The following is a 21,777-nucleotide window of genomic DNA, read 5'->3' as shown; positions in this document are numbered from 1 at the left end:
ACTCCCGAGGCACCAACTCGGACTTCCGGTTTGGAAGCTGGACTGGGAGGCTGGCGAGCCCGGGCTGGAGCCAGACCCTGACTGGGTGAGGCTGGCCGGTGGGCAGAGATGCAAGCGGGTTGAGCGATAGCCTGAGAGGAAGAAGCTCTCAGGTGTGTGCCACAGGGTGCCCTCAAGGCGCCTTAGTCCGGTCGGAGGCCTCTGGAGGGACTCATGACGGCTCCGAGAGTGACCTGGCCGGAGGGAACGAAGACAAAGAGGCCGGAACCCCGCACCCGCCGCTCCTAGACCTGAGCTCCGCGCTCGCGAACCTCGGAGCGCCTGGCCACCACCCGAACTCGTCCTCAGGAGACCCATGACTACTGCCCGCTCGGAATTCCTCTCTCCACCAACTCAGTGTGACTCTCCCCAAACCCACCCGGACCTCGCTTCAGGAGCCAAAATCAGCTTCTCTCAATGCGCGAGGTTTCCCGTCAGTAGTTCCCGGATGTTTACTGAGCGCTTACTTTTGCTGTGAGGGAAAACAGAGACCCAGTATTCAGTACTTGATTTTTGTTTGGGGTGGGAATTGGTAGTGGTGGAGTCTCAGGGAGAGGGGCGGGCTGTGAGGGCCTGGGGAAGGACGGCGGAGATCAGCTGCGACCCGCTGGACAGAGGCTTTTTGTTACCTTCAGCAGAATGGTGACCTGCCTTTAGAACCTCCCGAGCTCCAGGTCTCCCAAATGGTTCGAACTCACTGGTCAGGGGAGCTCCATGGGTCAGATTTGGGGGCGGTGGAAGAGTAGACAGTACTTTATATCCTTTGCTGCTTCTCTGGGCTGCCCTGGATGTTGCCCAGAAATGCAGCCTTTGAATGGTCTCTCACCTTCATGCTGTTTTGACTTCCTGACCTGAAGCTGGTGCTACCTCAGGTGACCACTTGGAGCATATGGGCAGTCAGGCCAGCTCTGGCAAGACCCTAGACATACATTCCTTCTGATAGTGCCATCTCTCTCTGCCCTAGGAGGAAACTGCTTACAGAGAGAGACTCATCTGCAGGTGATTCTCCAAGGACATGGGAAGATGGGTGTAAGCCCTGGAACCTAGACCTTTAAGTGAAGGGAAGCTGCTTCCTGCTGTGAACCATGGCCAAACCCACCCTGAGAGGGAATGGCTCTAACTCTGAGGCCTTCCGACAGCGCTTCAGGAAATTTCATTATCAGGAGGTGGCTGGGCCCCGGGAGGCTTTCAGCCAACTCTGGGAACTCTGCTGTCGTTGGCTAAGGCCAGAGGTGCGCACCAAGGAGCAGATTGTAGAATTGTTGGTGCTAGAGCAGTTCCTGACCGTCTTACCTGGGGAGATCCAGAACTGGGTACAAAAGCAATGTCCAGAAAGTGGAGAGGAGGCAGTGACTCTGGTGGAAGACTTAGAAAGAGAGCCTGGAAGACCTGGACGTTCGGTGAGCAGGGAGGGGGAATTCAGAAGTATGTGACTGGGAAGGGGCAGGATAAAAGGCCAAATTAAGGCACAGTCTCCATTAGATGCTCCTACTTCTGGTCCTTCAAAAGGTAACTTTTTCAGACAGGTTATTGGGAGATGCCACCTGAATGTAACTTTTCGACATAATGAGAGGGGAATCCTTTTTTAGTGTGGAATTGGGTTTACTATTTTGTTCTGGAGTTCCAGCTGCTCTAAAGCTAACAGTAATGGAGTAAGAAAGACCATTGTTCTATTAACCAACCCCCTACCACCACCCCAACCCTAGCCATGTCCCAAAGGGATGATCTCTTTTGGGATATTAACTAGACTCCTCTGGGAATACCCCTCATTATGACCTTGCAGTGACAATTCATGGGGGTTGTTTCCAGGTCACAGTCTCTGTGAAGGGGCAGGAAGTGCGCTTGGAGAAGATGACACCCCTGAAATCATCACAAGAGTTATTAAGTGTTCGGCAGGAGTCAGTGGAACCCCAGCCCAGGGGTGTACCCAAGAAAGAGAGGGCAAGAAGCCCAGACCTGGGACCACAGGAGCAGATGAACCCAAAGGAGAAGCTCAGACCTTTTCAAAGGAGCGGTGAGGAGTAGATTCATGTGGGAAGATAGGATGCCGTTCTAAGTTGGGAAGTAGGGTTGGGAGCTGTGAGTGGGAAATGGATTTCAGGAATGAGTGGAAATGGAGCATGCAGCTGTTGGGGACCTCCTGAAGGCAAGTAGCTTAGCTCTCTGTTGCGATAAGTACTCTTATACTTCCTCTTTTGGTAAGTCTGCCAGAGAATGGCTCTCTATAGTTTTTACCAGGACTTGGAATTTCTTTTCTCCTGGTAATGACGACACTAAGTCTGAATTTTCTAGATAAAAATTATTTTCTATACTTGGCTTATCTTCCCTTTAGTCATTTTCTTTCTCCATATTAAACTAGATTTGTTTAAGCTTTTCCCCAGAAGCTCCATTCTTCAGAGCTAGTAAGTTTTTGTTACTGTCCTTTGGAAAATTCTTCAAACATCGTGTTAATTGTGGAGAATTAAATTATATATATTACTCCAGTGAGGGTCTGGCAGGTAGAGGCAGACTAAGAATTTTACTTCAGAATTTCATTATACTTTCTTTCAGTATAACTCAACTAATGATTATCATTCACCTGATACTCCCAGGTCTCTTCCTGATTGTCTTTGTGCCTGGTTCTTATTCTTAAACTTGGTTTTGTGGAACTTGTTTCTCGTCTTTGTACTCTGCTGAGTTCCATGTTGTACGTTGTTTTCCTCGAACACTTCAACTTGTTGAGGTGGTTTTGAATTCTGATGTTATCATCCCAGACGCCAGCCTTCCCAGCCAGGCTGGTAGTGGTCTCTGTCTAGTCATCCAAATGCAGTCCCTCAACCCCACTTGCAAAATCGATCCGTTTTGAACACCTACCAACATGCGTAACACCATGCAGGGTACTTGGAACGAGGAAAGGTGCCTCTCAGAGAGCCTAGAGTATGATTGAGAATGTAAAAGTGAACATAAATATGTGAACTGAACTGTATTCAAACAGTGCCAAACAATGACTTGTTACTCAGTTGTGTGAGTACAATAGGGGTTGAAAGAGCAGGAGACGAAGGAGGGCTGTATGGAAGGCTTCAGGGGGGCACTAATGGGTTAAATTTGCATAGAAGGGAGGGAGTTAAAGGAAAGGCAAGGCAGAGTGGTGAATGTGTGCTGCGTTCTGGAGAGAGGAGTCTGGTATGAATGGGCTGTGCCCATTCATAAATAAAGGAATAAAGGATATATACTGAGGGAAAAGCCTCTAGAAGTTACTGACAAAGTGTGAGAAATGGAACAGTTGAAGACAGTCTCTTCCTTGCAATCACTCTTGAGTTTAATTCTCTAGTCCCAAGTAGAGAACCACAGCTGAGCCTTGAACAACATGAGTCTGAACTGCACGGGTCCACTTATACACAGCGATCTTTCCATAGTAATGACTACAGTACTGTAGTTGGTTAAGTCTACAGACGTGGAGGAACGTGGATACAGAGGGCCTACTGTGAGCTCTGCTCGGATTAACTCCCATGTCGTTGAAGAGTCAGCTCTCTAGGAGGCAGGAGGTGACTGTTTTCAGCAGTGCCAGGACCTGCATACAAGTAGTCAGGAGAGCTAAGCAGTAACTTGGAGCAGAATTATCTGCTCTGAACACACAAGAGGACACTTTCCTCTGTCACCTGGCTCTGGAAAGTATTTCTCATTTTTTGAGGTTTTATGTATTTTCCTCACTTTCTTCAATCCACTGATCTTTCTGAAAACATTTTCTTACTTTTCTTTATAAGCTTCTTGGATTAAAAAAAAAGCAAGTCTGAATTCATACTTTTTTGTGATCATTCCAAACTATGATATCCTTTGTTTGCTTCCCTGCAAGCAGGATTTCCATGTTCTAAATCCAGCATGGTCTCCAGGTTGGAGCAAGGAGAGCCATGGATCCCAGATCTGGGCTCCAAGGAGAAGGAACTCCCAAGAGGCAGTCACACAGAAGACAGACGAATGCCTGCTGATCTGTTACCATCCAGGAGAGAGAGAAGCAGCTGGGTGGACCAGGATCACTGGGGCTTTGAGGATGAGAAGGTGGCAGGTGTGCACTGGGGCCATGAAGAGACCAGAACTCTCCTCGCAATTCTCAGTCAGCCTGAGTTTTATGAGGCTCTCCGAAACTGTCATCGAAACAGCCAAGTGTACGGGGCTGTGGCGGAGCGGCTCCGGGAGTTTGGGTTCCTCCGGACCCTGGAGCAGTGCAGGACCAAGTTCAAAGGTCTCCAGAAGAACTATCGGAAAGTCAAGAGTGGCCACCCACCTGAGACCTGTCCCTTTTTTGAAGAGATGGAAGCCCTGATGAGTGCCCAGGTCATTGCCCTGCCCAGTAACGGCCCGGAGGAGGCGACCTCTCACTCTGGCCTGGGAGGCAGTGATGCTGAGACCAAGGAGCCAGAGCAAGAGGGCTGGCACCATGAAGGGGGAGAGGAGGCCACGGCTGAAGAGTCCGACAGTGACGAAGTGGGCCAAGAGGCCACTCCCCGGGACCCTGACAGCTCCACCACACCTGTCCTTTTCCGTAGCCCAAGTGGTAAGCCTTTCTTCTTGGCATTTTAGGATTAGACGGAGGAATTATGAGGTTGGGTGTGGAGTTAGTAAACTTAATGTCACTTGCCAGCTTTGTCACTTAAGAGAATAGAGGTATTTCTCAGTTCTTTATGTATTTCCTTCTCTTGTGGGAAAACCAGTGAGTTAATAGTAAGTAAAGAAAAATATTAAATATTATAAAGAAATACACTCAAAATTCAAGTGAGTCCTGAAAAGGAGTACCATTCCTTCTGTTTCTTTCTTAAAATATATTTTCCTGATTATAAAATCACTGAAGGCTGAGAAAATCTTGGCAGTATAGTATCTTTAAGGAGAAACAGTTTATCTGTTGAGTGCCTTATATGAACTGGTGTTTTATTTTTATCCTCCAAACTCAAGTTTATTATGTGTTCCTTTTTACTTAAAAGAGCATAGTGAAGGACTGTCTAAAGTTGGGAAAACATTTTCTACGTTTCCTCTATGAGATCTGCATCACATATTGGCATTTTAACAGGACCCAGTTTTGCAGCAAGAAATCTTGTTTAACACTCTATTGAAATATTATTTGCCTATGGAACCATCTTTAAATATCACATTATTACTGATGTAATCTGTACAACTAAGCTGTTATGGGAAAAGCACCACATATGAAGCAGGAGGCTTTGTTTCTAATCCTGCCCACTCATCAGCCAGGGGAGCATTTCACAGTTTGTGTCCTCAACTGTAAGGTATGGACAGAGCTAACTCCAAAGCTGCAGTTCTACTGTGAACACTTATCTATTCCTTCCACGTTTTATTATGTGTTGTTACTTTTGCTCTGTTCTAGTCTTCTTGTCTTGTACTTTTTCCTTTAAAAAAAAATAATTCTCTTTCCCTTTTTGTCAGTGGAATAAATTTAGGTAAATCACAAACATGGCCCTTGTCTTTTTCCACTGCTTTTTCTCTGTCTTCCAATTATTTCCCTATTGCTTCACTGGCAGAGAGTGGAGGATAATGGAAGCAATGTCATTGCCACCTGGCTCTCAAGTGGGAGGAAAGCTCTTGGAACCTCCCTTCCCTTTAGCTTGAGGGACCTTCAGGGAGCAGAGTCTCTTAGTCATCCTGATGAAGTTCTGCCCATGTTGGGGACCAGGAGGTGCTCAATGCTCTGCTTCCTTCCTCCTCCTGGCTCTGCCAGTCCTCTGCTACTAAGGAGAAGGTGCATGACCACAGGTTCTTATCTTGTACCCTTCAGGCCTTTGCTATTGTTGGGCTGGCTTTTTGAGACTGTGGCCAGGTGAAGAAGGGCCATAAAAGGGAGTGCATTAGGCAGCAGTATGAATCTGAAAAAGACTGTTCCTTGGGATTTTGAGACATTCTTTGGGAGACTTAATTTATAAGGAAGTAGGGCTGGTAGGAAAACATTGATCAGAGAATTTAAGGATGGCTCCTGGCTGACAGTGACTGACTGTAGGTCTTGTAACCAGTTATTTTCTAGTTAGGATCAGAACTCCAGAACTGCTAGAAGAATGGGGAAATGCCTTCTGTACACTTGCCTCAGTGTACATAATGATCACTACTGTGATCAGCTGAAAAGGCCTTTTAAATTGAATGTAGGAGTCAAGGTCTCTGTGAAACTGATATGGACCAGAGAAGCAGGACATCCTGAGAGTCTGCATTGATTTGGAAACGTGAGGTGTTCTTGCCTTCTCACCTAGGAGCCCAAGCTTAGGCGACTTTTCATGGTGCAGATGCTAGGACTGAGGAATTGCGGCTATAAAGCCCTGCATTAAGTGGTGCTAAAACTTCTCTTCTGGTGGCAGGTGTGCACTGGGGCTATGAAGAGACAAAGACCTACCTTGGAATTCTTAGTGAGACTCAGTTTTACGAAGCCCTTCGGAACTGTCACCGCAACAGCCAGTTGTATGGAGCCGTGGCTGAGCGGTTATGGGAATATGGCTTCCTCAGGACACCGGAGCAGTGTCGGACCAAGTTTAAGAGCCTACAGACCAGCTATCGGAAAGTCAAGAATGGCCAAGCACCAGAGACCTGTCCCTTCTTTGAAGAGATGGACGCTTTGGTGAATGCCCGGGTGGCTGCCCGGCCCAGTGACGGCCAGGAAGAAGAGACAGCCTTATGCCCCATGCAGGAGACCAGTGAGGCTGAAGCTGAAAAGCAAGCCGAGCCGGCAGTCGAGGCCATAGAAGATGATTCTGAAGATGATGAAGAGGATCCCGAAATACCTCCAGAGGCACTGACCCGTGCTCCAGTCTTATTTCAGAGCCCCAGCGGTAAGATCCTGTTCTTAAGGTAGAAGCAGCAAAGGGGAGGCAGTGGCATCTAGAAGAAAAATTATCAGATTGAGGACCAGGAGAACTGGCCTCTACACCCAATACTCAGGGATTCTTCTCTTTTCTCCAGGTTTCCTGTCTATTTAGGCAGCTTTCCACTTGACTTGCCTCCTCACGCTATAGCATCAATCTGAGATGGCTGCAGACTTTGTAAATGTGCCCTCATCTGCACGTGAGCTGCTCAGTTACTAGCCAGCGTACCTGGCAGGGACTCTGAAAGCTAACATTTCCCAAACGGCATGTCCTGTACACACAGTACATGAAGTTGGGTTTTTAAAGCTCATTCTCATTTCTGCTTTTTCTTCTAGTTTCAGCTTATACACCATCTGTATGCCTGCTTTATTCATATCTATGAAAACCTGATAATCTCTTTCTTCAGACACACTTAACGCAAAGTCTGAAATTTCTGAGGGAACTGACCCTTTGAATCTTATTTACTGTTGAAGAAAAAAAAACATAAAACTTCATTATGGCTTCCCTCCTTGCAGGAAGAATTCTGTTTTTGGAGTCATACATATATATGTATGTGAATATAGACTATGTTATTAGTTGAGTACCTTAAAGCAAGTTACTTAACCCTGTAATTTTGCTTATTTATTAAGACCAGCCTCACAAGATTGATGTAAGTGAAGTACCACAGTGAGGCACCTAGCACGGTACTTGGGCATTTGATAAACAATAGTTTTCTTTTCCAAAATATTCTTTAGATCTGCATCCTCCAAGTGTGCTCCATAGAGCATCAACTCCATGAAGCTATTAACATGTTCCACTAAGTAACAGCTTCTAGGTTTAGGAAATGCTAAGTACCCCTCTCAGAGGCTCATAATTTATAGTCACATATTTAAGTTTCTGAGATTTCAGTTAATATAATGAACCTCCATTTCATGGGTCTAATCCTAACACTGGGCTTCTGGGTAGAAATAGTGCTTTAAGGGGTACATGTTCTCAGATTTAGTCCAGGGAATTGGGATCCAGAGTTTATCTGAAACCTCTGAAAATTCCACAAATTCAAACTGAATTTGCAAACTGAAACTTTCCAAGTATCTACAAATTCTCATAGCCTAGGCCTGGGAAGCCTGGCATTTGGCTCTTAGAGGAATATTAAAGCTTAGTTTGGGCATTAGAGTAGTGCTTTGGAACATCTAGTGATTATTTGTCCATGGGCAAAGAGAAAGTTTCAAAGAGAGAGCACCTACCAAAGTTTCTCTCTCAGAAGGCCTTTTGTTCTTTGAAAGACAACAGGTATCTTTCTACCCTGTTTTTATTCTCAACACATGGAATTTGAGGGTGAAAAGGACTTATGTAGCTCTTCCTCAATATAGAAGTTCCCCAGTTTCCCTGGACATTCTTTTCTTATCCCTTTAGTTACAGGCAAAGAATGTAAACCGTGACAGGCCTGAGATGAGGCTAAAATACAGCATTAGAAAGTGTCTTTCCTGCATAATCATAGTCATGGTTTTATCTTAAATCTGGCAGGTTTTTCTTGGTATACTGAGAGGATTTTCTGAAGATCCCAGATATCCAGGAAAAAGAGTTAAAAGAACATATTCATCAGTTCCCCTGTAGATGAGAAGCATGTGACAGATTACCAAATAGGTTTTAATAGACAGTAGTTATTTAGGACAGAGAAGGCGATGGCACCCCACTCCAGTACTCTTGCCTGGAAAATGCCATGGACGGAGGAGCCTGGTGGGCTGCAGTCCATGGGGTCGCTAAGAGTCGGACACGACTGAGCGACTTCACTTCCACTTTTCACTTTCATGCATTGGAGAAGGAAATGGCAACCCACTCCAGTGTTCTTGCCTGGAGAATCCCAGGGATGGGGGAGCCTGGTGGGCTGCCGTCTATGGGGTCGCACAGAGTCGGACACGACTGAAGCGACTTAGCAGCAGCAGTTATTTAGGATCTAGAGCTCCCTAATTTTTATGTTAAGTCATCTAATGTGATACTTTACAGTCACACATAATAATTGATAAAATGGGTAACTTAAATTTCTATTCTTATGTTAGGTTTCGAGGCTGGATTTGAGAATGAAGAGAATCTAAAACGGGATATTTCTGAGGAAGTACAACTACATAAGACATTACTTGCAAGGTCTGAAAGGAAAATTCCCCGGCATCTTAATCAAAGTAAAAGCAATGAGAGTGAATGCAGATCTGGAAGACAGTGGGAAAACACGCTGGGAGAGAAAAAAGGAAAACCAACATTCCCTGAAAGTTTAGGTAAGGTCCCAAGTCATCAGAGACCTTACTTGGGAGAGAGACCCTATAAATATCTGAGATACAGCAAAAGCTTTGGTCCAAACTCCCACCCTATGCATCAGCTAGCCCATCAAGTGGAAAATCCATATAAATGTGCCGATTGCGGGAAAAGCTTCAGTCGGAGTGCTCGCCTCATTAGACACCGGAGGATCCACACTGGAGAGAAACCTTATCAATGTCTTGACTGTGGGAAAAGTTTCCGTGACAGCTCCAATTTCATCACCCACAGAAGAATCCACACAGGAGAGAAACCATATGAGTGTGGTGAGTGTGGAAAACGCTTCAATCAGAGCTCAAGCCTTATCATTCACCAGAGAACCCACACAGGAGAAAAGCCCTATCAGTGTGAAGAGTGTGGGAAGAGTTTCAATAACAGCTCTCATTTCAGTGCACATCGGAGGATACACACAGGAGAGAGACCCCACGTGTGTCCCGACTGTGGGAAGAGCTTCAGCAAGAGTTCTGACTTACGTGCACACCACAGAACCCACACTGGAGAGAAGCCCTACGGGTGTCAAGACTGTGGCAAGTGCTTCAGTAAAAGTTCTGCTCTTAACAAGCACCGAGAGATCCACACACGAGAGAAACTTCTGTCACAGCCAGCACCTAAGTAAGCCCTTGAGGATCTATGAGAAAAACAGCCTCATTACATGTATTGAAATTGTTTGGAAACAGTTCTCCAGTAGTGAGATCCATCTCCTAATCTGTGCCCAACTAGTTAAGCAAACAGTCTAGAATTTACCCCACTGCTTGTTCCTGTGTTTCTCTCAGATCTAGAGTAAGAATGAAAGAAAGATTCGTTCCCTCTCCTTGCTTGTATTGACGGTAACACCCTTTCCTCTCAGAGCCTGAGTTGTTCCCCTAACAGAGAGGACACAGTAGCAGATCCTGTGAATCCGATGTGTACTCTTTACTCATCACATTATTCAGTTGCATTTCAACTAGAAAAACCCACACTGCAGCATTTCATGGAGAAGTAGTAAGGATTCTCACTGAATGGGTCTAGCTCTTTATACAGTAATGGAAATGCAAAGAAGAATGATTTTTTTTCCTGCTCACTTAAGTCTGTGCTCAGAATGATATACTTATCACACACACTCCTTTACCTTAAAGAAGGAGCCTTTAAGTGTCCAGTCTGGTTCTGACCTATAAACCATTTTGTCAAGAATCTAGGTGTGCCATATGGGGGAAGAGTGTAAACCTCATATAAACAGAGAGTTGTGAACCCTGGATTTCTTACTGTCTTCAAAGCCCCAGAAGCTTTGGAATAGAGTAACGTTGTATTTACAGCATCTAGTGTGATTTTTTTCTGGTCTGTCTCATCTAAAAGTTGTCTGTCCCTTGTGGTCCAGAAGCCCAAAGAGGACGGCAAGTGGATGCAGTAGTAGGGAAAGCAGCTAGAACTGCCAGAGGGACTGCCATAATCCACACACCCTAACACCTGGGTGAGTGTCACGCACCCTGTGGGCACAATACTAACGTGCGATGAGCAGAAGCCACTGGCCATGTTCCCACAGACTGGGAAAACAGACCACTTTGTGCCAAAAATTCTTTACCCTAATTGTAAGGAGGACAGATTATCTTTGGTCAGTGGAGTTGACAATACTTACACACACACACGCACACATATTCAACTGTATACATCTATTTTTAAAAGCAGCTCTTCAAACAAGTGTAATTCTGATACCATAAAGATGGTATTGAATTAACTGCCCACATATTCACAGTAGTATGAGCCTGTACAGCACATGTTAAACAGACCCCGTCCTTGTCCTTACAACATACAACAGATGACACTGACAGGAACAAATGGTGCACACGTACAGCTACAACGGTTTTAGAGAAATTTAGAAAGCTAGGTAGTAACACTATGCATAAAAGTTAAGGTCTAAAGCATTAGAGTTTGGGGGAAAAATGAGAGGTATTTCCTTCTCTTTAACCAGGAAGGTTTCATGAAGCAGGAAGTGCTCAGAGGGAAGGTTTACTGGGCAAGATGAACTTTCCAAAACTAATTGTAAAACTGCATGCTGAATGAGTGAAAAATGGGAAAACTGGGGAGCAAGGGAACAGAGGGCAAAGGACAGACTAAGGAAGGTGAGACAGCTCAGAGTAGCACAGAATTTGAGGGGTACCACGATAAGGGCTGTGCAGGGGGCAGAGAGGGACTTGCTTCAGCTGAAACGTGGAGTGCCAGGAAAATCACAAACGGGCTTCCATCCCCCAGAATATTAATATATCGGGTCCTGTGCTGCACTTACTGATGAGGCAACAGCTGACTGGCACTGGGTAAGAAAGATGAGAAGTTTTAGGGGACTAGCTCCCATGGGAGACAAAGGTCAGGAACCAGTATCCTGAGAGAAGATATTTCGACTGGCAGGTCAAAGGAAAGAAGATGCCCAATGGCTAAGGTCTGAGATAAGTAGCCCTGTTGCAGTCACATTAATGAGCTCTCAGATAGGAATGAGATCTGGGAGAGAAATGGGGAGATAGGATATTCTAAAATCCATAGCTTACTGTGGTAGACAGTAATGATGTCTACCAATGATGAATTGGAGTTCTGGTGCTGAGGGAATTTCCTGAGTCTTAGGAATTAAGGGGAGGTGGTATCTCAGTTACGTTGCCTAAACAGACAGGGAGAGAACAATAAATACCAGTATAAAGCAATGCCTCAGGATCTGAGATAGTTTAGGAAGTGTGCTGTAATGTTTTTTAAAAATGAGAGTACTGTGTTCAGTATGTCTGTGTATAGTCTTGTGGAAAAAGCACTGGTTGTGGTATCAACAGATATGAATTCTGGTTCCAGATGTCTTACATGTAAGTCAACCTGCCTCCATTTCCCTTTGTGTAAAGCAGAACAATGTTTACACCTTAATTTGCCTCTCAGGGATACCAAGTTAATAAAAATTATAAAGTGCCCAGTGGTTCTTCAAGTGCTTTTTTAAAAAATGTATATATGCAAAGTATGATTAAGTCATTCCTGGGAAGAAAAGATAATCTTTACTTGCTTTTTTTGGCTCCCTGTGTGGGGCTGCTACAAGTATGCCTGTCTAAATCTTTATGTTCCAGGCTGAAAAACAAATTAGAATGTGGTTAAAAGACAAATCAGAATGAAAATTCTTCCTTAGTATCTGTATCCATATCCTTTAGGACAATCCATTGGGACCCATTATAATTGGGCATGGAGAATGAGTCTATCTTAAAAGACCCAGGACCAGCCCTCCAATCTCCAGATGAAGAAAATGTGCAAAAAGAATAAGACAAAGGCAAAATTCTTACCTGGGAAAACCCAATCTTATTTCAAACTAACTCACAAACCATTGTCTGCCACTCTTGAGGATGGATGAAGCAAGAAATAATACATAGCCTTCTGACATCCTAGGAGAAGCCAAGCCTACTGCTGGGAGAGCAAGAGGATCTGTGCACCCCTCCCTGTAATTCTTGTAAGACCGTGGGGACAGACTGGGTAGCGTGTGCAACAGAGAAAGCAAGAATATCTTAGCAGGAGCTGGACAGTCATGTCTATTCTCATCAGCTGTTTTCCTCGTGCTATTCTTCCCCCACCCCCATGCCGTCCCTTCTTCCCTTTATTGTTTATTCTCTGTGGCCAACGCCATACGACTTAATACACACATATGCATAGGTTCCCTGGTGGCTCAGAGGTTAAAGCGTCTGCCTGGAATGAGGGAGACCTGGGTTCGATCCCTGGGTCGGGAAGATCCCCTGGAGAAGAAAATGGCAACCCACTCCAGTACTCTTGCTTGGAGAATCCCATGGAGGGAGGAGCCTGGTAGGCTACCGTCCATGGGGTCGCAGAGTCGGACACGACTGAGCGACTTCACTTCATACATACGTTCATATATATACATATATATATGTGTGTGTGTATACATACATATATATAGAGAGAGAACACTGCCATTTCTCTTTTACTGTAACCTGAGTATAGGGCTGTCTTGTCAACTCTTTAGGGAACTATTTTTATGGTGACAAAGTGTAAGGAAGGGAAGATGAGATATGAGCACAAAAATGGATCAATTCTCTCGCCATTATTCAACTCAAAATCTAAAATGTATCTTGACTCCAGAAGGATTAATCATGAGAAGGGCAAAGGCAGATCTCAGCAGCTAGCCTGATCTGTCACGAGCATCACCCAAAGGAGGTTAACCCTGGCTACTGGGATTCACAAAAATCCATGGTATGCAGTGTAGCCTGAAGTCCACAGTTCTGGAGAATACTTAAGGGAGTCTGATTAAAGTAGGCACAACAAAACACAGAGCTGTCATCACAAGCTAGACAGATTAAAGGTTTTGGTAACAATCTGTATTCCCTTCTCACCTTATGTAGACTAGCAGTTCCAAAACTTTTCCTGATGAGAACCTACTTTGATTTTCTTGAAGTTTCATGATCTCTAGTGAAGAGGGACTGTTAAGGCAAAACCATTGCTAGAATGGGGAGCTCAGTGTGCAGCAGCATTCGGGTCCCTTCCTGAAAGCAGCATGGAGGTAAGCCATGGACAACCTCAGGGCCTTCAGGCGGTTTAAGACAGATTTACTGAGCACCCACCATGAGAAAGGTGCTGGTGTCGGAGTCCGCAGCACTTGGCTGCCATGGTTCCAAGGGAGGAGCAGCTTACTAAGTGGGATATGGCAGGGAGATCTAGGTTGTAAAACACACTCAGTAGTATTCACCTTGTTACAGCTTAAAAATGGGGCTTCAGATGACTCCACTTCTTCCTCAGGTCAGCCTTGGTGCTGTCAGAAGCAAAGATGTAGCTGATGGATTCATAAGACAGATCCCACACCTGAGACTGAGTCAGATGAAATGTTTCAGCCACCAGCTGGTACTCTTGAGAAAGGCGTGTTGCAAAAACACCCTTATCATCAGTCTGTCAATGTAAGAAAGTTTCAAAATGAACGAGGAAATGACTTAAAAAAAAATAACAACTCTCAACTTTTGTTGAGAGTATTTTCCTATTTACCATGCTTTTAAGAGTCTAAACAGGGGCCTACAAATGTATCCAGGCATGTTTGTTACTGAACAGTCTTCTTTATCCTTTTTAAGAACATAAACCACCAGAGTAGTGGCTCTCAACCATGGCTGCATGTGCAAATCACCAAGGGAGCTTTTAAAATGCATCTGTGCCCAGGACTCAGCCCCGATCAATGAAAGCATTATCTCAAGAGGTGGGTGTTGGGCATCGGTACTGTCGTTCCCCCCAGGTCCTGCCCAGGACCTTCCCCTGCAGAGGCAAACCACAGTCACACCTTTGCAGCCTCTCACACTTCCCTCCTCTCTCACTCCTCCACTTGGGCACCACCCCTGGCATGCAACGCAGCCAGCTAGACAGTGAACGTCTGACCTACAGCAACTCTGGGACTAAAAGGGAGCAAAATGCCTTACACAGATCACGGCAGGATGGGCAACGCTGTACCAGAATCCAAAGTGATGTTGGTCGTAAGCTGGAACTGTCTGGCTTTTGACGTTGGAGGTCAAACAGAGTTCTAGAACGAGGTGGGAATGGAAGAAGTTTCTAATTAAAAGATCTATTAGTAGAGACATGAGAAATCTTCCCAAGCTATGCTCATTTTTAGTAGCTGGCCTTTTCTTACATGTGAAAACTGCCATGTGCTGCGGTTTACAGCAGCGACTGTACCAGGCGGGGAATTAGTGTCCCCTTCACAATCATGTGCTCCCCCCTTTCTTTTACGAAAAAGGAGAGGAAAGAGGAGCATGATAAGCCAGTCACCATGACAAATGCAGGGAAGCGTGAGAGGGGAGTAGATGGAATCTTCACAGGGCTGCTGCACTTCTTCCACAGTGGAGGCTGAAGTAGAGGTTAGGAAACAGTAGCAATGCTTGAGGGCTGCATGTTACAAAACTCCAAGAGTGGAAACGGACCTTTTCCATGAAAAGAAAGGTCTCAACTCCTTCCATTCACTGCCTCCTGCAAAGAAGTCTATCTTAAGAATGACTTCTATGATTACAAAACTCCTGCCTTGAGATGCTGTGCCCGGCTCTCCAGCCAGAGTGAAATGCTTCGCTGACTTGATTGATGGCATCCACTGCTTTCAGTGAGGCGGCTGCGACCCAGGGCCACTCAGTCCCAGGAATGGCAAACCCAACCTGCCCCTGCTGATTGCAGAGCCTGGACACCACTCCAAGTAAGATCACTAGGCAAGTGGTTTCCAAGATTCTTTACCTTTGTGGATGTTTAAAAATTTCTTTACTAAAAAGAAAAAAAAAATCTCACCCATTATGAATTGCTGAAAAACTCTATACATTAGTCAAAAAACCACACCCACAAAAGTGTTACGACAAACTGTTAAATTTGTAAGTTCGGTGAATTCATCATTCAGTAAAAAGGTGTTCAGCCACCTGCTTTTTTCCCTCATCAGAAAGGCCTTCCCCAACCATCCAATCGAAAGTGGTTAGCTTACCACTATTCTAGCCTGTTTAATTTTCTGAAAAGAACTTATCACTGATATTTTCTTGTGTATTTGCTTACTGTCTCTCTTACCCATGCTAGAATATAAGTTCCTTGAGAAAGAAACATTGTCTATTTTTTTACTGCTCTATTCCCAGCAATTGGAATAGTGACTGGAAGAGAGTAGGCACTTCATAAATATTTGTTGCTAAATAAAAATAGCTCCTGGTATATACATGTGGACCAGCATGTGATGTTAACAGACATAAAAAAGTGTATTTGGAATTTTGCAGACGTCTTAATCTTTAAATATATGTTATACATTTTCACAACATAAGTAAACAGGTTTAAGTCATTCCAAAATGATAGATGACCCTTATTATATATTATATATATATATATAATTATATATTATTCAATATAATACTGAGTTCCAGGAACTGGGGAATGCAGCAGTGAGCAAGACAGACAAGGGCCCTGCTCTCATGGAGCTTTTATACTCTAATGGGAGCTATTAATAAAATTTCCAGTTACTTAGATAAGGTTGAGAAAGCATCACTTCATTTCTAAATGATATCTATGTATTTAGAACAGTGCTTCTCTACATATGGATGGCAAGCTGCAGGTGGGGGAGCAAGGGTCAGAGAGTTGCCTGGAGGACCTGAAGCCTTACCGAGCGGTATCTGGTGTTGCCTCACAAAGTCCACCAGATCCGGGGATCCTTCCTCGGAGGAGCTGAGAAATGTCCCATGCCCAATTCGGTCAGGAAACAGGTTCAGGAGTACTTGTGTTTCTGTTTTTTGGTTTGGAATCTCAAAAAAAAGAAGGGGAAAAGAAGGCATCAATAACGTCTTTCAGTGGCTCTTAAAAGTATTTCTTCTTTGCCTTTGATCTTCCCGTTCATTTCCCAATATTCTTCTGGATTCATTTCAATGATAATAATAACTAGAGAGCCAACAGTTATTGACTTTTACATACATTCTGCTTTAAACCTCACAAGAATTATACAACGTATTAAGACAAAGAAATCAAAACTCAAAAAGTAAGTGTTCAATAACAAAATCCCACAACTCTATATGCATACGTGTGTTCTGTGTTGTGTACATGTCTTCACACATATTAGAAAAAGAGCTGGAAAAACATAAAAATGAAACTGTTAACAGGATCAACTCAGGAGCAGAACTGAAGGGGAACTTCCATTTTTTATTTACTTCTACTTTATACTATTTCTCTACTCTTCGATTTTCTTCAGGTACATAAAACTTTTGTAGCTAAAAATATAAAGCATTTTAAAGAAAAGCTGTCCAGATATAAAGCATTTTAAAGAAAAGCTGTCCAAGCTCACAGAGCTAGCATAATGGTAGAGATAAGGGGGAAACCCGGCTCTGTCTGACTCTGGGGCCTAGCCTCCATCCACACAGTGCATTCGTGCTTTATCTTGACAAAGCTACCTATGTGCATACCACAACCACCACGGAAATGTGTGTCTAGCTGTGCTCTTCATCTCTTAGATAGACTAAAAGACAAATGACCATAATACGTTGAAATGAAACATTTCCCATCCAATGGATCAAATAAGAGAACAGAAACTAAAGTAAGGGCAGGTTCTTACGCTGTGCACAGAACCAGAGGTAACCGGCTTCATGCTGGCTGTTCCGTTACCCTGACCAATGGCTTCAATCTGGCATCGGTTAGGTCAACTAGAGGGTGTCCTGTGTGTGAAGGATCTTTTTGATCAGAGTGTGGAAACATAGATCCTAGACTTTAAGTTCTGCTACTAGATTACTGACTCTCTGCTTGTAGACATGAAAAACACTCAGTACTGACAAGAAGCTCCAATTTTTGCCTCAATCTTTATATCATGACCCCATCTAATACTCAAAATAATCATATGCAGTAAGTAGGTAATATTTCCTGCATTCAAGAAACAATTAAACCCAAATTTATCAAGTTGTATACCTTAATTATTTACAGCTTTTTGTATATTAATAAAAGAAAGCATTAAGTAGGTAGAGTACTGAGGTAAGAAAGCAAATCTACCTATAAAATGGAAAAGTGCAGGAGAGCCCTCGATTGCCCCTCAGGGACATGCCGGCCAGGGAAGTGACTGTTCTCCAGCTACTGTCCATGCATGACCTGCCCTGCGCTCTTGCTGTCCAGTTGGGACCCACGGGGCACCCGATCTCCCTCTGGATCTTATAAAACGATGATGAGCTACTTCCTTTCTTGCCAGTGTATGTGATACATTCAGGTCCCTTCCCTGCCAGGACAAGCGAGGCAAACTCTGCTTTTCTCAGTGTCGGTTTGCTGATAACAAGGCTGCTGACCAAAATTCATGCATTTTCTCCACCAAGCTGTCATTGAACTGTTCTAAGGATACAACTGTAGCACAAGTCAACAGCCAAGCCTAGGAACTATAACAACATAGAAACCATAACTCCAGGGACTACGGCAAGTTATGCCTTTATCATTATAACTTACACAAAAATATTTCTATTTTCTCTCTAAAAGTGTTTTCCCAAGCCAGGTTTATCTTTAGCCATGTACAAGTGATTATTATTTTCTGTTAATGATTTTCCACTGTAATCTACCCTCTCCAGCCTAATTTTACAATATTATTTACCTCTGAAAGATGAAGTGCCAACTTCAGACCAGATTTTTTAGCTTCTAAAAGAGGTTCCAAGAAGTCTTTTGCTTGTCCTGCCTTGAAGATAAAAGTTAAAATGAGGATCTATGAGTCTAGGCAAACTGAAGAACTGAGTATTCTGTCTCAATAACAAAGGAATAATGGCAGGAAATAAAGTGGCAGATGGACTCATTTGTACATTTTGTTTATAAAACAAAATTAGGGAATTCAAAGCTGGCAAAGCCACTGTCCTTGCCCTGAAGAATCTCAAGTATCAGTGAACCTCAGGTGAATCAGCTAAGCTAGATATAACAGTCACCAAATTTTATTTCTGGAAGGTTATCTAGGTATCTAGAGCTAAGGAGAACTCACCTGATTCAGGAACAAGTATGACTGGTAAAGAAAGCTTCTATCAAATGGACGATGAAACAAGGCCAGAACAGCCCAGGTTTCGTTAAAGCCGTAAGAACCAGGTTCACAGGACTCTAATTCAGTGATTTTCAACTGAGGTGATTCTGCCCCTCAAGGGACATTTGGTGACATCTATAAACATTTTTGGTTGTTTCAACTAAGAAGGTGCTCGGATCTATTGGGAAGAGGTCAGGGATGCTGCTAAACATCTTAAAATACACAGGATATTCTCCTACAATAAAAATTCTTTGGCCCAAGATGTCAGTAGTCACAGCTGAGACACCCTGCTTGAATATGACCTTCAAGAAGCTCTAGGCCAGCCTTTTTCAACTGGGGCTTCTGTGAGATAATTAAGCCCTACCCACAGTTAAGCATTAATTAAGCATTAGACATGTACTATAATAAATCAACTCTATGTATGTAGGATGGTACTAGTTGGATACCATCTTTAGAAAAATGAATAAAATAATCATACTGTCATACAAATCTATTTTTTTCTTTTCCTTTTTTTAGAGGGCTTACTCTTTCACAGAAACCTGGAGAGCAGTTGCTACGGACATTCTGGTCATCCAGGACAGAACACGGCTTCATCCACACAGGGGGTCTGCTGAACCTCTGGAGAACGCAAGGTGCCCCAAGCTAATCTTTACCCCACAAACTGATTCTATTTTTTAGAAATAAAACATATTTTGGAAAAATAACTTACTGAAGGGTCTCCACTGAGGTCGAGGCCAAGAACTGTATCCTCTGCAGAAAGGAAGAACTCTTCAGCAAGTTTAACAGCCTCCTTGGCCGCTGAAGAGCCACCTCTTCTGTCAATTGATATCAAATACCTTCAATGCAAGAAGAACACAGTTGAAAACAAATGCTGATTGTGAAGATGAAAAAGACAACTCTGAGGATGGCCAGAAGGTACGGCAAGCTACCTGCGATGTATCTTATTGCAGAAGTACAGCCTGAATGACTTGACAGCTTACTTTGCCAGAGGGAGTGAAACATAAATTTCTAAACAGCACCAGATATCTAGTTACCACTCAAACTTCTGATTATTTCATGTTTTTTTTGTTGTTGTTGTTGTTGTTGTTCATGTATTTGTTTTTTAGTCTGTTCGGTTCAGAATCCAACTTAGGTCCACACATCGTTTTGGTCAATGTGTCCCAAGTCTCTTTTAATCCATTGCCACTTCCCGCCCCTCCCCCACTCTCCACCTCACACCTCTCCCCAGCCTCTCTTCTTGAATTTATTTGAAGAAACCAGATCATTTGTTCTGTAGAGTTTTCCACAGTCTGATTTTGCTGACTGAATCCCTATGTTGCTAACATGTTCTCCTGTCTCTTGTATTTCCTACGGATTGGAAACTGGATCCAGTCTAGAGGCTTAATCACATCAAATTCAATACTGAGGCAAGAGGAATTAATAGGCGGTGGTTCCTTCATCAGAAGGCTTAGATCTCTTATTTCATTAAGGGTTACAAGACTGGTAATATTCTAACATGTACCCAATAGCTGATACAAATTATATCAACATATATTAAAAAATAAACAAAATTATTTGATTATTGAAGTTAAATAGTTTTATATACATTTATTGGCCATTTCTATGTTTTCTCTTCTGAATTCTTGTCTTTTGCCTGTTTTTGTTTTTTAATTAGGGTATCAGTCTAGTTAAGCGTAACTGAGAGATGTTATAGACAGATTTTATAGCCAGAATGCCAGCTAGCTTTCTTTCTTTTCTTCCGTCAAGGACTTAATGAGCCCTAATTATGTGCCGGCTCTAAGTACTGGTGAATCAAAAGACAACGTCCCTGGCCTCACTGAACTTACATTCTAGTGGGTGAATGTGTATACATATACATAAAACAAGAAAATTTCTGATTTTGTTAAGAGGAGTGTCATAAAGGAAATAAATGGAGTAACTAGAAGATGTGGGGAGGCATGTTAGATAAGGTGGTCAAGGAAGGCCTCTCTGAGGAAGTGACAGCTACGTGAGACCTGAGGAACAAGAAGCCAGCCATGCGAGGATATGGTAGAGTGTTCTAGGCAGAAGCAACAGGAACTACAAAAGTGCTGACATGGGACGACAGTCTCGGCCTGTTTGAGGAACAGGGGGAAGGTCAGTGCGTGGTACGTGACCAGTGAAACACACGAAGCTGCTGAAGTGAGAAAGGCAGCACGTGGGACCTTGCAGGCCCCAAGAAGAAGTCTGGGTTTTTGTTGAAGAGCCACGGGAAGCCACACTTCACTACAGCAACAGGACTCAGAACTTTATTGCCACAGGAAAAAAAATTCAAAACTGTATTCTCAACTTTAAACAATGAAGTTCTTGACCTTTTTTCTATTATAAGATAAAAGTCAGTTATTGGTTGATTTATAAAAATCTGTTATACCCATGCTCAGAGTAAAACTGTCACATTCTAGTATTTTCAGTGGTGACCACTAAGGCACAATGTTTCTTACCTAACATCAATGTCTACGTTTTCTTCTTTGGACTGTTTTATACCCTCAAGTATAGATTCCACGTAAGTCTTTTTAGTCATTCCTGGAAAGGACACAAATAAAACATCTGTAAAGAGATCATCAACAATTTCATCCTTCAACAATCATATTCCTATATGAACAATTACATTTCACTTTCTGTGTGATAAGTGTATGGTTACAGATGAGTTATGGATGTGTGTGCATGCTCAGTCACTCAGCCATGTCAGACTCTTTGCAACCCCATGGACTGTAGCCCCCCAGGTTCCTCTGTCCATGGGATTATCCAGGCAAGAATACTGGAGTAGCCTGATTCCTCTTCCAGGGATCTTACTGACCCAGGGGTCGAATCTGTGTCTCTTGCATATGCAGGCTTTAGTAAATGCCATTTGTACTTAATGAGCTTCCCTGACAGCTCAGACGGTAAAGAATCTGCCAGCAATGCAGGAGACCTGAGTTCGACCCTGGTTCAGGAGAAGGGGGCGACAGAGGATGAGATGGTTGGATGGTATCACTGACTCAACAGACATGAGTTTGAGCAGTCTTCTGGGAGTTGGTGAAAGACAGGGAAGTCTGGTGTGCTGTAGTCCATGCGGCAGCAAAGAGACACGACTGAGCAACTGAACAACACTACACACACACACACACACACACACACACAATGATATGACTTGGAGACTGAACA

The 21,777-nt window shown here is 43.6% G+C and overlaps 2 protein-coding genes across 9 annotated transcripts in view; one reads left to right on the top strand and one right to left on the bottom strand.

The window, feature by feature from the left end:
- The first annotated feature begins 12 nt into the window (after nucleotides 1-12).
- ZSCAN29 (zinc finger and SCAN domain containing 29) lies at nucleotides 13-12,073 on the top strand. Of its 5 annotated transcripts, none has more exons than XM_027522037.1 (6): nucleotides 13-472; nucleotides 1,004-1,439; nucleotides 1,849-2,053; nucleotides 3,875-4,570; nucleotides 6,369-6,836; nucleotides 8,906-12,073. In XM_027522037.1, the coding sequence occupies exons 2-6, from the start codon at nucleotides 1,125-1,127 to the stop codon at nucleotides 9,769-9,771; spliced, it is 2,550 nt and encodes an 849-aa protein (XP_027377838.1). In that variant the 5' UTR covers nucleotides 13-472; nucleotides 1,004-1,124; the 3' UTR covers nucleotides 9,772-12,073. The 5 variants fall into 5 exon arrangements, with proteins under 5 accessions (XP_027377838.1, XP_027377839.1, XP_027377837.1 ...); XM_027522038.1 differs by having other exon boundaries at nucleotides 37-513; XM_027522036.1 differs by having other exon boundaries at nucleotides 37-541.
- Nucleotides 4,807-21,777, bottom strand: part of ADAL (adenosine deaminase like) — a 32,508-nt gene continuing 15,537 nt past the window's right edge. The window contains exons 7-13 of one of the 4 annotated variants that reach the window (XM_027522045.1): nucleotides 21,075-21,156; nucleotides 19,325-19,451; nucleotides 18,205-18,285; nucleotides 16,255-16,393; nucleotides 14,558-14,658; nucleotides 13,846-14,042; nucleotides 4,807-6,885 (exon numbers count right to left, since the gene is read on the bottom strand). In XM_027522045.1, the coding sequence (XP_027377846.1) occupies nucleotides 13,857-14,042; nucleotides 14,558-14,658; nucleotides 16,255-16,393; nucleotides 18,205-18,285; nucleotides 19,325-19,451; nucleotides 21,075-21,156 (716 nt within the window). In that variant the 3' untranslated portion in view covers nucleotides 4,807-6,885; nucleotides 13,846-13,856. Of the gene's footprint in view, nucleotides 6,886-12,429; nucleotides 14,043-14,557; nucleotides 14,659-16,254; nucleotides 16,394-18,204; nucleotides 18,286-19,324; nucleotides 19,452-21,074; nucleotides 21,157-21,777 lie in introns of those variants that run through there. The other 3 variants (XM_027522044.1, XM_027522046.1, XM_027522043.1) reach the window with 3 other exon arrangements.

The sequence above is a fragment of the Bos indicus x Bos taurus genome, chromosome 21 (assembly GCF_003369695.1).
Source record: "Bos indicus x Bos taurus breed Angus x Brahman F1 hybrid chromosome 21, Bos_hybrid_MaternalHap_v2.0, whole genome shotgun sequence".
Taxonomy (NCBI): Eukaryota; Metazoa; Chordata; class Mammalia; order Artiodactyla; family Bovidae; genus Bos; species Bos indicus x Bos taurus.
The sequence above is the reverse complement of the archived record's forward strand: the minus strand, read 5'-3'. Positions and strand labels throughout refer to the sequence as shown.

Excerpts from the sequence above, each read along its gene's own strand:
- ZSCAN29 (XM_027522037.1), top strand. The coding sequence starts at position 1,125 with ATGGCCAAACCCACCCTGAGAGGGAATGGCTCTAACTCTGAGGCCTTC. Across the intron at positions 1,440-1,848 it reads CTGGAAGACCTGGACGTTCG|GTCACAGTCTCTGTGAAGGG; the intron begins GTGAGCAGGGAG and ends GGTTGTTTCCAG. Across the intron at positions 6,837-8,905 it reads CTTATTTCAGAGCCCCAGCG|GTTTCGAGGCTGGATTTGAG; the intron begins GTAAGATCCTGT and ends TTCTTATGTTAG.